General features: G+C 43.0%; 1 protein-coding gene across 1 annotated transcript in view; it reads left to right on the forward strand.

Moving 5' to 3' along the window:
* The first annotated feature begins 10,655 nt into the window (after window positions 1–10,655).
* SLC12A2 (solute carrier family 12 member 2) overlaps window positions 10,656–16,555 on the forward strand; it is a 95,700-nt gene continuing 89,800 nt past the window's right edge. Inside the window, exon 1 of the mRNA XM_066382141.1 lies at window positions 10,656–11,518. Coding sequence (XP_066238238.1) covers window positions 10,793–11,518 — 726 coding nt within the window. The 5' untranslated portion in view covers window positions 10,656–10,792. The remainder of the gene's footprint in view (window positions 11,519–16,555) is intronic.

Genomic DNA, 16,555 nt, shown 5'->3' on the forward strand with positions numbered 1-16,555 from the left:
CAAAAAGTAAATGTTATTTCAGCGTGATGGCATTATAAGTGCTATTTCCTTTTGATTTTTCCTATAACTTTTCTCTATTTAAAATTTTTTTTAATTTATTTGATTTTAGAAAGGAGGGGGAAAGATGGAGAAAGAAAAACATCAATTTGTTGTTCCACTTACTTGCATTCACTGGTTGAATCTTGTATGTACCCTGATCAGGGATCAAACATGCAACCTTGACAAGTGGGATGATACTCTAACCACCTAAGCTACCCAGTGAAAAAAATATATAATTTTTTTATTATATTATAAAATTTTATGACTTTAGAAATTGATTAAATTAGAGGTGGACTTTTAGTTTAAATTTTATTTTTAAAAAATAAACTTTTTTTTGAGTAATGAGATGAGTTGATACCCAGAACCATAGTTTAAGATGTGGTGGCCTGGTTTTAAGTAAAAACAATTATGTAAAAATAAATCTCCCTTTACCTTTATAATCATCAGTTGTTGTTTTTTTTAATGGAATATTGAACCTAATAGTTTTGGCCCACATTTAGAGGAAGAATAAATTACTTGGAAAGAGTCCAGAGGAAAGTAATAAAAATAATTACGTACTTAGAAACTGGGTTCTATAATAACATGCAAGAGGAAACCATTTAAGATATAAAACTAAAAATAACCTTACAGTTTATGGGTTACCATAACCTCTGAAGAACAGAAAAAGAAGCAAAAAATTTAAATTGTTAGGAGAATAATTTTGTTTAACCATTAGACAAAAAGAACTGTTCTTTGAGTCTATTACATGTCTAATACTATGGCTGTAAGGGCTTATAACAATTAGAATATGTTACTAAAGAAAAAAATGTTTTGGTTTTCTTTAAGTGTCAAAGGTAGAATTACTTTGTCCTTTTTTTTTTTTTTTTTTTTTTTTTTTTTAAAGAACAAGTAAATTTAAATCAACAAACTGATCAGTATTTCTTTCTTTCTTTATTTATTCATTTTAGAGAGGAGGAGAGAGAGAGACAGAGAGAGAGGAGAGACAGGGGAGGAGCTAGAAGCATCAACTCCCATATGTGCCTTGACCAGGCAAGCCCAGGGTTTGGAACCAGCGACCTCAGCATTTCCAGGTCGACGCTTTATCCACTGCGCCACCACAGGTCAGGCACTTTTTCCTTTAAAGTAGAGACTTACTACATAATACTTTAGGATCCCTACCACATTTATGGCTTTTTAACATTTTAGGCATCTTAAATAATTATGAAAACATATCTCAATTATATGTATAGCTTTTTTGAAAGTGAAAACATAAATTTATCATTAAGGAATTTTTTAGAGGATAAAACTTGGGTATTTTTCATTAATAATGAGGAAAATATAGGTATATAATTTAGTTATGGGACACTAAAATATTTGACTCATAAAGGGGGCAATTAAATAAGGTATATGTGTTTTTTGTAAGTGCTGGTGTATGTGTTTTAAGCTTCTAATTTTTGGAAAGTAAAGTGCAGTACAGTGAATGCAGACAAAATATTCCTATAGCATATGTTAGTATGTAACATACATTTAGTGCATAATGGTTTTCGTAACAAACCATTAGTTTTAAAGAGTCTAGTAGCAGGAATAATGGATTTAAGGTGAATAAGATAGAAATCCTCAGTGTAAACTGTTGTTTCATTTCCCAAACAAGTGGCAGCAAAATGATGTTAACAATTGGCTTAAAAATCCAAAACCTGCCTGACCAGGTGGTGGCGCAGTGGATAGTGTGTTGGACTGGGATGCCGAGGACCCAGGTTCAAGACCCTGAGGTCGCCAGCTTGAGCGCGGGCTCATCTGGCTTGAGCAAAAAAAAAGAAAAAGCTCACCAGCTTGGACCCAAGGCTGCTGGCTTGGGCAAGGGGTTAACTTGGTCTGCTGAAGGCCCATGGTCAAGGCACATATGAGAAAACAATCAATGAACTAAGGTGTTGCAATGAAAAACTGATGATTGATGCTTCTCATCTCTCTCCGTTCCTGTTTGTCTGTCCCTGTCTATCCCTTTCTGATTCTCTGTCTCTGTAAAAAAAAAAAAAAAAAAAAAAATCCAAAACCTGGGTGTGCTCTTCCCAACCCCCACATCTCCATCCAGCACAGCCATTCCTTTCTCCCCTCTCAGGCATGTATCTCCTAAACCCTAAGGGTCCCCTTGAGACTTGCAAGTAGGGAGCAATGGGCAGCAGCAGCTCCTCCTGGGCTAACCCCCTGAACGCATCTGCAAGGCCCCCTTTTCTCTGACTTTTCAGTGAGCTAAAAGCAGCTCTGCCTTAAATCACTTCTGTCACGGTGACTTTCCTTCTGTGTGAATCCACACAGGCCCGTATGGCTCAATTTCCCACAACATTTCTAGAGAACCAAAGCATCCCCGCCAGGTCCCTCTCCAGTCGCTTCTTCTATCCTAAGCCTTGTTTCACTGTCCCCAGCTTTAATGGACATATTCTCAAAATTAAAAAAATAAAATTCACAATCTGTAACAGAAAAATAAAAAACTTGTCTGGTATTCAAAAATTCACTTAAATGCCTCTCAAAAACAAAACAAAATGCAAACTTTAAAAACTAAACAGATCACAAAACAGATACAAGCTTAAAGGTTTGCTTTAGCACTATTTCTTTTCTTTTTCTTTTGAGTAAAATATTGCTTTTAACACTTATTTAATGTTTATACACATTAGGGCTTACCATACATCAGACACTGCTCTACGCACTTTATAGATGATAATTCACGTAATCCTCGTAACTCAATGAGGTAGTACCATTATTATCACTATTTTCCAGATAAGAAAACAGAGGCACAGAGGTCACATTAGCCCAAGTTCACATGACCAGTAACTAGTGAAGTCAAGATTCAAATCCAGGCATCTGGTATAGAGATCATGACAATAACTACTAAAATATTTTGTAAAAATATTTACTTCATATGTTAATATTTGATAACAATTTTGCAGTTTACATATGTTCATAGCCTGTAGAGTTAGAAGTATGACATTAAATCAGCGGGGATGGAAGATAACTTTTCCAATACCAACTGTGAGTGGAGGAGTTTTCCTTGACTAGCCTTACGACACACTTGCATAGGCAGAAGTGAGAAATGAGAACAGACAGACAATACATTTATTTTAAGTGCATCTGTCATGAACTTACTGCTTGGATCAGACTTAAATTTAATAAACCCTAGACTGCCTTTTTTGAAAGACATAATTCAGAAATATGAACTTGAATATTATAGAAAAAGAACAGTTAGATTTTGATTATTTAATTCTGTGACTGACTTTAAAATGCTTATGATATTTTTAACTAAAGAACAATATAATTAGGACTTAGGTAAGAAAACAAAATTATGACACAGCACAAACAAGCTTCTCGGTAACTTTTTTTTTCCCCCAAAATATAATTGTATGATTCTTGTATGTGCCCTGACTGGGGATCGAACCCACAACTTTGGTGTACTGGGACAAAGCTCTAACCACATGAGCTAACCAACTAAACCTGGGCCCCAAAGCCTTCTTTTGTTTTTGTTTTGTTTTTACAGGGACAGAGAGAGAGTCAGAGAGAGGGATAGATAGGGACAGATAGACAGGAATGGAGAGAGATGAGAAGCATCAATCATTAGTTTTTTGTTGCGACACCTTAGTTGTTCATTGATTGCTTTGTCATATGTGCCTTGACCGTGGGCCTTCAGCAGACCGAGTAACCCCTTGCTCAAGCCAGTGACCTTGGGTCCAAGCTGATGAGCTTTTTGCTCAAGTCAGATGAGCCCACGCTCAAACTGGCAACCTCGGGGTCTCGAACCTGGGTCCTCCGCATCCCAGTCTGACGCTGTATCCACTGCGCCACCACCTGGTCAGGCCAAAGCCTTCTTGTGAACTCTGTATCTATGCTGCTCAATATGGAAGCCACTAGCCTATGGGGCTATTTAATAAACTTTAAATATTTAAATTAAAAATTCATTTTCTTGGTTGAACTAGGCGTGTCAAGTGCTCAGTATTGTGGCCATCATACAGGGCAGGACCGAAACCGAATGTTTCCATCATCGCAGAGTTCTATTGTAGTGCTGCTCAGAGTGACCCTATTCATGTCAGAGGATGAAAAAACGAGTTCTATGAAAAGTAACCTCACAGGGTGATCTGATCATAAATTCCTAAGTGGGCAGGTCATGGCGTACATCTTTTTAGCAAAAGGTTTATCTTCGCTTTAAGCAGGCCCTCCCTGTCCATTATTTCTATGCATCTAGATTAACACACCTTTGAAATATACCACCGTCATGAAAGCACATGATCTTGATTTTTAGAGCAGAAGGAAGAGAGGAAGAGAAAAACATTGACTTGTTGTCCCACTTATTTACACATTCATTGGTTGATTCTTGTATGTGTCCTCACCGGGGATTGAACTTCAGCATGTGGGGATAACGCTCCTAACTAACTGAGCTACCAAGCCAGGGCTAGAGAGCACACAAGCTTGTCAACTGTCTTGTAATCCAATCCCTGCCTTGCTTTCTCCCACCTCCATGTAATGTTCCTTACACTCCCTCCTTAATTTCCAATGCATAGATAAGCTGCAAAACTAATTCTGTGAAGCATTTGAGATCTTGCTCCTCGGTATATGCTGCCAATTTGACTGAAATAAACTCTTTAAAAAATTCTCTACAGGTTTGGAATTTTCTTATGTTGACATGTTCATGATGTCAATTATCATCTATTTGCAGAAGACCACACATCTGTACTCTCTTAAACAAACTTCTCCTTTGAGGCCAAAACATATATAGCCAAATACTTCCTTCCCTTTCCACTTGGACGTCTCAAAGATATGTCAAGCCCAATATGCTCAAGAACAAATTGCTCATATTTCTCTCCAAACCTAGTTTTAGAATGTTCTTATTCTCACTAATGTCACCACCATCTAACCCCAGGTAAATAAGTTAGAAAACTCATTTATCCCTTATTCTTCCTCATTCCTCCAATCTGTTTAATCTATCTCCAAGTTCTTGAGTTATCTATCAAATTGTTCTCCTTCCTCATCTTCCCGGCAGCCTCTATAACCCAAACTCTTACAGCCTGAATAGTGGAGCAATACCTTGAATTCAAATCTTGGTTTTAGCTGTGTAACCTTGGACAAGTTACTCTTAATCTTTCCTTCCTTCTTCTTTCTTTTCCTTTTTTTCTTTCCCCTCCCCTCCCCTCCCCTCCCCTCCCTCCCTCCCTTCCTTCCTTCCTTCCTTCCTTCCTTCCCTTCAGTTCCCTCCCTTTCCTTCCCTTTCCTTTCCTCCCTCCCTCCTTCCCTCCCTCTGGTTTGAGAGTACATTTATAGAATCTAGGGACAGTGAAACAAAGAAGGACTTAGGAGAGAGGCAACAGGAGAGAGCCTAGGTAGGATTGTTTTGGCTCACTAGACAGAGAAAAGGGGGCCTTGGAGACAGGTTTAGAGCAGGGGTCCCCAAACTACAGCCCGCGGGCCGCATGTGGCCCCCTGAGGCCATTTATCCGGCCCTCGCAGCACTTCCGGAAGGGGCACCTCTTTCATTGGTGGTCAGTGAGAGGAGCATAGTTCTCATTGAAATACTGGTCAGTTTGTTGATTTAAATTTACTTGTTCTTTATTTTAAATACTGGATTTGTCCCTGTTTTTTTTTTTTACTTTAAAATAAGATATGTGCAGTGTGCATAGGGATTTGTTCATAGTTTTTTTTATAGTCCGGCCCTCCAACTGTCTGAGGGACAGTGAACTGGCCCCCTGTGTAAAAAGTTTGGGGGCCCCTGGTTTAGAGGGTAAGGCTGAGACAAGCTGCCACTGCCCATTGCTCCCCTGGTTGCAACTCTAATGGGGACTGTTAGAGTTAGGAGATGCACAACTGTGTGGGAGAAACGCAAGGGCGTGCTCCTGGGAGAAGAGTGTCCTCAATCTTTTTTTTTCTTTTATTAATTTTAATTTTTATTGATTTGAGAGAGAGAGACTGATTTGTTTTTCCACTTATTTATGCATCCATTGGTTAATTCTGGTGTATGTCCTGATTAGGGATCGAACTCACAACCTTGGTGTATCCAGACAATGCTCAAGTCTAACCAACTGAGCTAACCAGCCAGGGCTCAACCTTTTTTTTTCTTTCTTTCCTTTTGTGTGTGTGTGTGTGTGTGTGTGTGTGTGTGTGTATGTGTGTGTGTAACAGAGACAGAAAAAGAGAGAGACAGAGAGAGGGACAGACAGGTAGGGAGAGAGATAAGAAGCATCAGTTCTACATTGTGGCACCTTAGTTGTTGATTGATTGCTTTCTCATATGTGTCTTGATGCGGGGGGAGCTATAGCAGAGCAAGTGACCCCTTGCTCAAGCCAGCGACCTTAGGATCAAGCCAGCAACCTTTGGGCTCAAGCCAGCAACCATGGGGTCATGTCTATGATCCCACGCTCAAGCCAGCAACTCCACACTCAAGCTGGTGATCCCACGCTCAAGCCGGCAATTTCAGGGTTTTGAACCTGGGTCCTCCGCATCCCAGTCCAACTCTATTCACTGCACCACTGCCTGGTCAGGATCAACCTTTTTTTCTTAACCTAATTTTTCATCTGTAAAATGGAGGAAATAATATGATTTTCTTCACAGTGTCCTAAGAATAAAATAAGATTATTATGAATGTAGAGTTTAGCACAGTATCCAGGACATTAAGTTCTCCATAAATATTAGCTACTATTATTTCTATCATCTCATGCCTAGATTACTGAAACTGTATCCTGTCTTTCCATGCCTATTCTTGCTCCTCTCCAATCTTCTCCTCACAAAATAACAAGGGACTTTTAATAAATGTAAATCTCATCATGTGCTCACCTCCCTGGAAACCCATTAGTAGTTTTATAGGGTTTTTAGAATAGACAGACTCATTCATCTCTTACCACTCTTGTCTCTTAATCATTATGCTTTAACCAAACTGTTTTCAAGCTCCTTAAACAGGTCATGCTCACTCCAAAAGGGCTTTTGCCCACAATGTTTCCTTTTTTTTTGAAACATCCCTGCAAGATATATATAATTTAACTCTAATCAACCTTCCTACTTTAGCTAAAAAATCACTTCCTCCTTAAGTCTGGTCCCTCTACTTCACATTCTTTTTTTTTTTTTTCAGAGAGAGAGAGGGATAGACAGGGACAGACAGACAGGAACTTCACATTCTTATTGTACCATGTTTCTCTCTGTCCTAGAACTTCTCAGTTTGCAGTTACACATTTTTATGAGTGACTGTTATTTATTATTATTATACATTTATTTTTTTTCTCCAACAGACATATCAGACTGAACACCTGATATTCCTCCCATAAAAGGTTTCTCCATCATCATCTCCTATCCAAGAAAATGGCAATACAATTTTTCCAGTTGCTCAGGCCCTACCCCTTGGATTTTCATTCATACTCCATATCCATCAGCAAATTCTATTGCGTCCTCAGAATTCAGCCACTTTTTAAACATTTCCACTGCTACTCATCATGGCCAAAGCCACATCACTTCCTGAATTTCTGTATTACTTCATAACTCATCTCTTTGCTTATTTTCCCATCTTCACCATTTACCCCCTTGTATATTTACAAGACGGCAGCTAGATTGACCATTTAAATATACATCAAATCATGTCATTTCTCTACTCAGACCCTCCAATAACTTGCCATCTGCTAGAGACGAAATGGTGTCCCTCCCACCCCAACCCCTATGTTGAAGCCCTAACCCAGTGGTCAGCAAAAAGCAGCTTGCGAGCCACATGCAGCCCTTTGGCCCCTTGAGTGTGGCTCTTCCACAAAATACCACGTGCGGGCACTACCTTGATAAGGAATGTACCTACCTATATAGTTTAAGTTTAAAATATTTGGCTCTCAAAAGAAATTTCAATCATTGTACTGTTGATATTTGGCTCTGTTGACTAATGAGTTTGCCGACCACTGCACTAACTTATGTGACCATATTGGAGATAGTGTCTTTAAGGAGGTAAGATCATAAGGGTGCAGCTGTGATCAGTAAAAAAGGTGTCCTTTTAAGAAGAAATACCAGAATTCTTTCTAACATGGGACCACACAATGAGGTGGCATTTGGCAACCCCTCACCAAAACCTGGCCATGCAGGCACCCTGATCTCACTTTCTAGCCTCTAAAACTGTAAGAAAATAAATTTATTTTTGAGTCACCCAGTGCATGTTATTTTGTTAGGGCAGCCCAAGTTGACTAACATACTCTCCCAGACTAAAAGTCAAAGTCCTTCCTAAGAGGTCCTACACAATTCCGGAGTTGTCATACCCCCAGTCCATGAATTCTCTGACCTAATTGCTTTTGATTCTCTCCGTCTGTTAAGCAGCCCCCGCCATACTGGCCCACATGAAATTCCATGAACATGTCAGACATACTCTCACCTTTGGGCTTTGGTTTTCCTCTGCTTACAATACTCTTTACCCAGATATTTGCATCTCCCATTTCCTCACTCAAATGTCACCTTCTTGGTGGGGCCATCCCATGGAAAATTTTACCACCTCCATCTCACATGCATAACCTCTTACCCTTTCCTTAGCAGTGCAAGCATGCTTATAGTTCTGTGTATTTCTATACGCCTACAGCATGCTACACTGCTCACAAAAATTAGGGGATATTTTATTGCTTCATAATCATTTTGAAATATCCCCTAATTTTTGTGAGCAGTATATCTACTTTATCACTCATTGCTCCCCTCTCTTCCTAGACTATGGGCTCCATAAGAGAAGAGATTGTCTGTTTTGCTGTTATTTTCCCAGAACACAGAGCACCTTATAGTAGGTGCTTCCGATCTGTGCAGTTCAATGAATGCTGAATTCCAATAGCCATCTAATTAGCTTTGGACCTAAGAGGTACCACACAGATCAGTTACCAAGGCAGCAAACCACTACTAGGACAGCACTGCTCAAAAGACTACCTGACTTTTCTGGCCTCTTCTGGTTTTCTGCTAATATTACTAATGCTCAAGAGGGGATTTAAAAACTGTGGCGTCAGGAATCAAGAGAGGTTCCTTCCTCTCTCCATCTTTACAATACAGACAATAAACTGAGATGAAAAGTTGTGCAGGTCAAATAAGATCTTGGTTATGACAGTATTTTGACAACTACCTGCAGCTTTCTTTCATAAGAATACTGTATTTCCAAACAGTTCTGCAAATTCTACAGCTGATAATACTTTTAGGGTTTAATAAAAACGGTGTTTATCCCCATAAATGAAATATAAAGATATCTAAATATAAAGGCATAAGTAAAAAGTTATCCAAGAATTCATTCATTGTTATCTGTTTTCATGTAGGGCTGTGGTTACAATTTAGATTAAAAATAGATTCTAAGGAAGTTGGAAAATAATTATTTTCCCCCATATTTTACATCGGAGAAAATACACCTGCAGAGGAGTACCATTCCGTTTTGATTGAAACAGGAATTCTTCACAACCATGCTGAAACTTCCCGATGTTACCACTCTCATATTAATTTCTGAGCTTTCTATCACTTTTGGAAATGCCTCGATTTAAAAATCGTCATGAAACAATAAGGTATCACAACTAAACCCCCTTCTCACCTTCAAACCATCACAGCTTTTAAAATAAAGGGGTCATCCGAACCGTGGACGCACCCATTGAATCACGACTAGAATTACTACTCTCTGGTTATGCAAATTTAACGCTGCCAGGCGGGCGACTTCACAGCCTCAGATGCGGCACAGAGGAAATCCTGCCTGCTCCTAGGCTCAGGCCTGAAGTGAGTGCGGGAGCCCCGGCGGGCAGGAGCTCCAAGCAGGCCTCGCTAAGGGGCGCACCACACCGCAACTCCGGAAGCACCTGCCGGCGGGACAGGAAAGACCCCGGCATCACCCCTATGAGCCGGGAGCAGCCGGCGACTCCAGCACCGCCGCGGGTACCACGCGCCTGAGGGGAAGCGGCCCTGTAGTCCTGCAGCATCTCGCGAGATCTCGCCGGCTCTGCCCGAGTACTGAGAGTTCAGAACTTCAAAAAAAAAAAAAAAAAAAAAAAGCCGGCAGGCGAGAGCCGGGAGAGCAGCCGCTGCTGTGGCAGCTGCGCGGGAGCATCAGTGATCCGCTCGCGCCGAAGCAGGGCCCGCGCGCCCCTTCGCCAGCCGTGCCGGAGCCGTCCTCAGCCTGGTCTGCCGTGGCCCCGGCTGCCGGCCCGCAGACGCGCAGCCCCAGGGCGGGGAGAGGAGGCGGCGGCCGGGGGACCCGCTCCTCAGCACCGCAGAGCGGGCGGGGGAGGGAGGTGGAGGTGGCGGGTGAGAGGAGGGCGACGGAAGAGGAGGTGGCGGCGGGGCGATCTTCCCGGCGACCGCGGTCAGGCAGCGCGCGGCCACTCCTGATCGCGCTGCCCGCAGCCCGGCAGGAGGTGACCGGCCGGACCCCTCCCTTGCGCGGCTCGCTCTGGTGTGGGGTCGCTCAGGACCCCAGGGGGCCGGGGAACCCGGGGACCGTCCGCCGGGCGTCACTGCGGGACCGCGGGTGGGCGGGCCGAGGGGTGGAGGAGCCTCGGGCCCCGCCCCCCGCGTGCTGCAGCGGAGCCGCCACCGCCGCGGCTCCGCCGAGGCTTTAAACAGCGGAACCCGCCCCGCGCCTGCTGCACTCGCGAGCGGACTCGGCTGCCGGCGGCCTCGTGCCGGCACGGGCTAGCGGCGGAGAACGGGCGGAGGGGGAGCGGCTGCTCATCCGGCGTTGCGGCCGCGGACACCGCCGGCCAGGGGCGCGGAGGGCTCGCAGCCCGCGACGTCCGCCAGGCTCTCCGTGTCCGCCGAGGGTCGGGCGGCGATGGAGCCGGGGCCTACGGCGCCCTCCTCCGGCGCCCCGAGGCTGGCCGGGGTCGGAGAGACGCCTCCGGCGGGCGCAGCCGCCCCTAGGGTGGACCGGCCCGGCGGCGCCGTGCACTCGGCGCGGGAGGATGCTGCGGCCGCTAGCCGCGGCGGCGACGGGGTCCGCGGCGAGGGCACCGCGGCGGCTGGGGACGGGGTGGGCAGACCCCTGGGGCCCACCCCGAGCCAGAGCCGCTTCCAGGTGGACCTGGTTTCCGAGAACGCGGGGCGGGCTGCCGCGGCGGCGGCGGCGGCTGGTGTCGGGTCCGCGAGCAAGGGAACCTCCGTGGACGGGAAAGCCAGCAGCGAAAGCGGGCCGGCGAAAGGCAGCGAGGAAGCCAAGGGCCGCTTCCGTGTGAACTTCGTGGACCCGGCTGCCTCTTCGTCGGCGGAGGAGAGCCTGTCGGATGCGGCGGGGATCGGAGGCGACGGGCCCAACGTGAGCTTCCAGAACGGCGGGGACACAGTGCTGAGCGAGGGCAGCAGCCTGCACTCGGGCGGCGGCAGTGGGCACCACCAGCACTACTACTATGACACTCACACCAACACCTACTACCTGCGCACCTTCGGCCACAACACCATGGACGCCGTGCCCAGGATCGACCACTACCGGCACACGGTAGCGCAGCTGGGCGAGAAGTTGCTCCGGCCCAGCCTAGCGGAGCTTCACGATGAGCTGGAAAAGGTGAGCTCTCCCGGCCCTCTCCCTGCAGCCCTCTCGCCAGCCCTCCCTCCTGCCCCACACTGGTCTGCGCTGACCGCGGGATGTGGCCCCGGCTCTCCACCAGTGAGGTGGCGGGAATGGACACGCACGACGCGCTGGCATCTCTGGATTCAGCTGTCAAGGGTGGAATTGCAGAGGAATGTAACTTAATCTCTTAAAAGTTTGCAGCGGGTTAGGCTGGTTACGTGATACAGGAGAGGCTGCATTTAACAACCTTCCCCATCCAGTTATATATCTCGTGTGCGCCTTGTTTCTCACCCGCGCTTAACAATTACCATCTCTGAATGACAGTTATGTCTGTGGACCCCGGGAAGGGAATGTGCAAGAGCTCTAGGTGAGGACGCCTCTCAGCAGAGAGTGGAGAGCACACCTACCACTTGTGTCCTTTTTAAAGGCTGTATTTTAAGGCTTATGTACACCCATTAGGGGTCCCGAGAGTGGGGACTTTAGTGTTTAAGGGAAAAAATCTTAACAGGGTGTGTTTGTGGTCCATGAATTATTAAAGCTCAATTCCTGCAATCTTGAATATGCAAAGATCATAAATCTTGGGACGTACTGTTTCTGATAATGGCATAAGTCTGTTTTTGAATGCCAACCTTTTGGGGGGGAAAAAACTAATAAAAAAAAGGCGGGGGAGGGGGCACAGAATTGAGAGAGATTGAGAGGTTTTTTTCTATGGAGGAAGTCTGTTTCTGTAATTCTATTTTATGGCCACATATAACTTTTATTTCTTTAGGGTACATAATTGTTATTTCAAGATAACATTGATGCTTTTGAGATTCGGTTAATATTTAACTTTTTTAAAGTTGGGATCACTTGAAGTTTGCTTGTACAATGTGTAATGACTACATTGATGGAATTTTGATGAATGCAAAGAGTTGGTACCACACAGATTGAAAAGATCACAACTTTTCATAATATGGAAATGTTGAAATACATAAGTATGCAATTTCTTTTTTTTAAATTTTATTTATTGACTTTAGTGAGAGAGGAAGGAAGAGAGAGAGACAGAAACATTCATCTGTTCCTGTATGTGCCCTGACCAGGAATCGAACCAGCAACCTCTGTGCTGCAGGATGATGCTCTAACCAACTAAGCTATCCAGCCAGGACTGCAGTTTCTTTTTGATATGATTATTTGTTCTCATACATTTTCATATAAGACTACCTATATGAAAGTGTTTGATAATGTAGCATTAATATAGTTTGAAATAATTACAGAAGTCTCAACCCTTATAGCTTATTGATTAGAAGCCTGATAATCATTCAGCTTTGGATAATACTACTCCTGTTACTCTATTGTATATTGTTATAAGAAAAAGGTTTTATAACACTTATTCATACTGTTGTAGTTTCTCAAATCTTTTTTCCTTTCAAAACTCAGAAATTTTGTAAATTAGATATGTAGCTGGTAATTTTCCTTTTTTAAAGAGAACTTATTGAAAATATTATACAGGTATATTTCAGATTCATTTCATCAAAGCTGAGTAATTTAGCAGTAAAGCACTATATTTACCCATAAATTTTAGGAAGGCTTTTTAAATTAAAGGATGTTATATTCCTTGAACTTGTATGCTTCCTAGGGAAGTTTTTGTTATTTTAAATTAAATTCTCTCAGTAACAAAGCATTTGAAGATCCCCAAAACCTCAGGGTATTTTTGTTTGTTTTTACACTTTGGGCTCAGTTTACAGTGTGTAGAAAAGAACGCCTGTATTGTAAGCTGGATAGTAGTACTTGACGTCACTCTGCTTTTCAGCCTCAGCTCTTCAGCTTGCAGGGTTATTTTGAAGATTAGAAAAAAAAGAATGCACATAAAGCCCCATGTGCAGTGCTTGGAAAATAATAGTGTAATTATGATTTTCATCTTATATTGGCCTTTCGGAAAGTACATAAAGTCTCAGATTTCAATTTAGATCCTCTTAATTCCTACATTATTAGATGAATGTAGTATATAAAATGTTATGGTCAGAGTGGTAAATGAATTCTTTGAAGTTTTTGATCTTCTACCACTCGAGTCCTTTGTGGCCAAAAAACGGTTTATTAGGTTAACTAATATAGAACCTCATATTGAAGATAATTTTGTTTAGAATTTAGCAAATGGGTTAAAGAAATGTTTTGTGTTGAGAACCAACTTTGGCTACACCACTGCTGATGGAGGGCAGGAAAGGAGTGAGAGCATAGGTTGGTCAGATCAGCAAAAGTTCCTCCTCATCCTGTCTGGATTGAGTTCTACCTAAAAGCTTTCTAATGCTTCTAGCCCTCAGTGAACCATAGTCAGAATTTTTTAACATTTAGTTCTAGCACTTCATTGATTATCATGTAGTACTTTGGTCACCAAATACCTAAGTATCTGCCATGGAAATGACTTTGTGCTATGAACTATGGAAGAATAAAGAAGTAAAAAAACAAGCACTCCAGTAACTTGTTAGGGAACTTGTCCTTATACTTGAATTCTTGTCATTGCCCAGCACTGTGATTTTTAAAAGTATTTTGCCTAAAAATCCAACTGAAGGGAAATAAATATCTGTGGTGTATCTTGCTGTATAAAGCAGCACTCTAGGGCCAGGACTCGAGAGTTCTCTGTTTATAAAATATTTATTGTGGAGAGGAGTTTCTTAGGTGTTGGACACATGGCTCTGGCACTGGGGAATGATGCAGTGATTAGGGAAACAGATACTGACTCAGTTTAGACATGCATTAACCAAATAGTCATATACATACATAGTTCCAAACTTCTTTTTTCCCCAGTGTTGGAGAAGAAAACTATAGGCTGTTAGTGAGGATATAACTGGACGTAATTTTAGTTGGGGTTGGGGAGGCCTTTGACAAGAAGTGTGATTGAAGCTGAAACCTGGAAGGATAACTTGATGATGGGTGGGAAAACATTCCAGGTGGAAGGAACAACATATGTGTAGGTAGTGAGGTGAGAGAGTGGTATAGCCAAAGAACTGTAAGTGTAAGATTTTACTATTAATGTAGTCAGAAGTAATTGAAGGATTTTGTGTGAGGTAGCAACATGATCTATTTTAACATCGCTGGCTGGGGAATGGATTGGCAGGGCAAGAATGGAAGCAGGAAGACCCAAACTATTACTGTGGTCTGGGTTGCAGATAATAAGGCTTAGTGGCAGATTGAATTGGATGTTGGAGTGAAAGAGAAGCTGATTCTCAGGTTTTAGAGTCCAGCAACTGAATAGATAGCAATACTGTTGCCTGAGATGGGAAAGACTATAGAAAGAATAGATTTGGGGCAGTAAAGGAAGAATTCTGTTGAGTAGCCTGTAAAACACCTTAGTACATGAATCATGAGGGAGGGGAGCAGAAATATATATATATATTTTTTAGACTGTGTGTTTATATGTAGTGTCTAAGGTTGTGCATGAAATTATTTAAAAAGGAGACTGGGTAGAGAAGAGAACAGGTACAGGGTCTGGGATTGGGCCTAGGGAATATCTGCAGGTCTGTTAGGGGTTGAGGAAATTAAGGAGGAGCTGTGAAGGCTGGTCAGAAATAGCTAGGAGAGTAGTGTCAGGGAAGCTGAGAGAAGAGAGTTTTAAAGAAGGCAGAAACTCTAAAAGCTGATGCCAAGAATTGATTTTTTTAAATATTTAAAAAATAACCCCAAGGTAGTGATTCTCCTCCCTACAAGAGGAAAAAGAAAAAGAGGGTAAGCAAAGAAGTAAGTGTTAGATGGACGACTTCAAGATGTATGATGGAAGGCGTGGTTATCACATGTGGAAAAGTATCCAGTGGTCGGCAAACTCATTAGTCAACAGAGCCAAATATCAACAGTACAGCGACTGAAATTTCTTTTGAGAGACAAATTTTTTAAACTTAAACTATGTAGGTAGGTACATTCCTTATCGAGGTAGCGCCCGCACGTGGTATTTTGTGGAAGAGCCACGCTCAGGGGGCCAAAGAGCCGCATGTGGCTCGCAAGCTGCAGTTTGCCGACCAAGGGTAGACAATTGATAATAGCTCCTACTGTATTTTTTTTTTTTTTTTTTTTACAGAGACAGAGCGAGAGTCAGAAAGGGATAGATAGGGACAGACAGACAGGAACGGAGAGAGATGAGAAGCATCAATCATCAGTTTTTCGTTGCGACACCTTAGTTGTTCATTGACTGCTTTCTCATATGTGCCTTGACTATGGGCCTTCAGCAGATCAAGTAACCCCTTGCTCAAGCCAGTGACCTTGGGTCCAAGCTGGTGAGCTTTGCTCACACTAGATGAGCCTGCGCTCAAGCTGGCGACCTCGGGGTCTCGAACCTGGGTCCTCTGCATCCCAGTCCGACACTCTATCCACTGCGCCACCACCTGGACAGGCAGCTCCTACTGCATTTAAAGCAGTATTAAAAAAAAACAAAACAGTTTTAAAAGGTAGCATTACCTTGACACAGTTGTTTGTTCTTAGGCCAAGTCTTGGGAGCCTTTTGTTGGTGGTATGTCAGATCTTTGTATGTGGCCTGTTTTAGCCTTTTTCATGAATAAGTGGGTTCAATACCTGGTCGGAACACATACAGGAACAGATTGATGTTTCTGTCTGTCTGTCTCTTTGTCTCCCTTCCTTGCTTTCTAAAATCAATAAATAAAAATAAATAAAAAGGGAGAGTTAAAGAGAACAACTATATCAAATGTCTTTTAGGTCTTACTAAGCTCATTATATATTTTATTCATAAGAAATAGGTCTTGTACACATTTTACTTATGATGAAATGGACTCAGAAACTGAAGAAATTGCTGAATGTCACTCCTGGAAAGAGGTGCAGATGGAATTCACATCAGGTTTTGCTGACTTTAATGAAAGGACATAGTAACTCCTCTTTCTTATTTTTTCCTCCTGCCTATCCGCCCAGACCTGCTCTGAGAAGGCAGGGATGTTGAGAGGGGACCCACACTTGGGGATTACCACCATCACCTCTGTACCCTGACCTCCCAAGAGTGGAATGATTACATAGCCGATAAATGAAGAGGAATTCTTGATGTTTGATACGGCTGTC

Source organism: Saccopteryx leptura, chromosome 4, assembly GCF_036850995.1.
Source record: "Saccopteryx leptura isolate mSacLep1 chromosome 4, mSacLep1_pri_phased_curated, whole genome shotgun sequence".
NCBI lineage: Eukaryota > Metazoa > Chordata > Mammalia > Chiroptera > Emballonuridae > Saccopteryx > Saccopteryx leptura.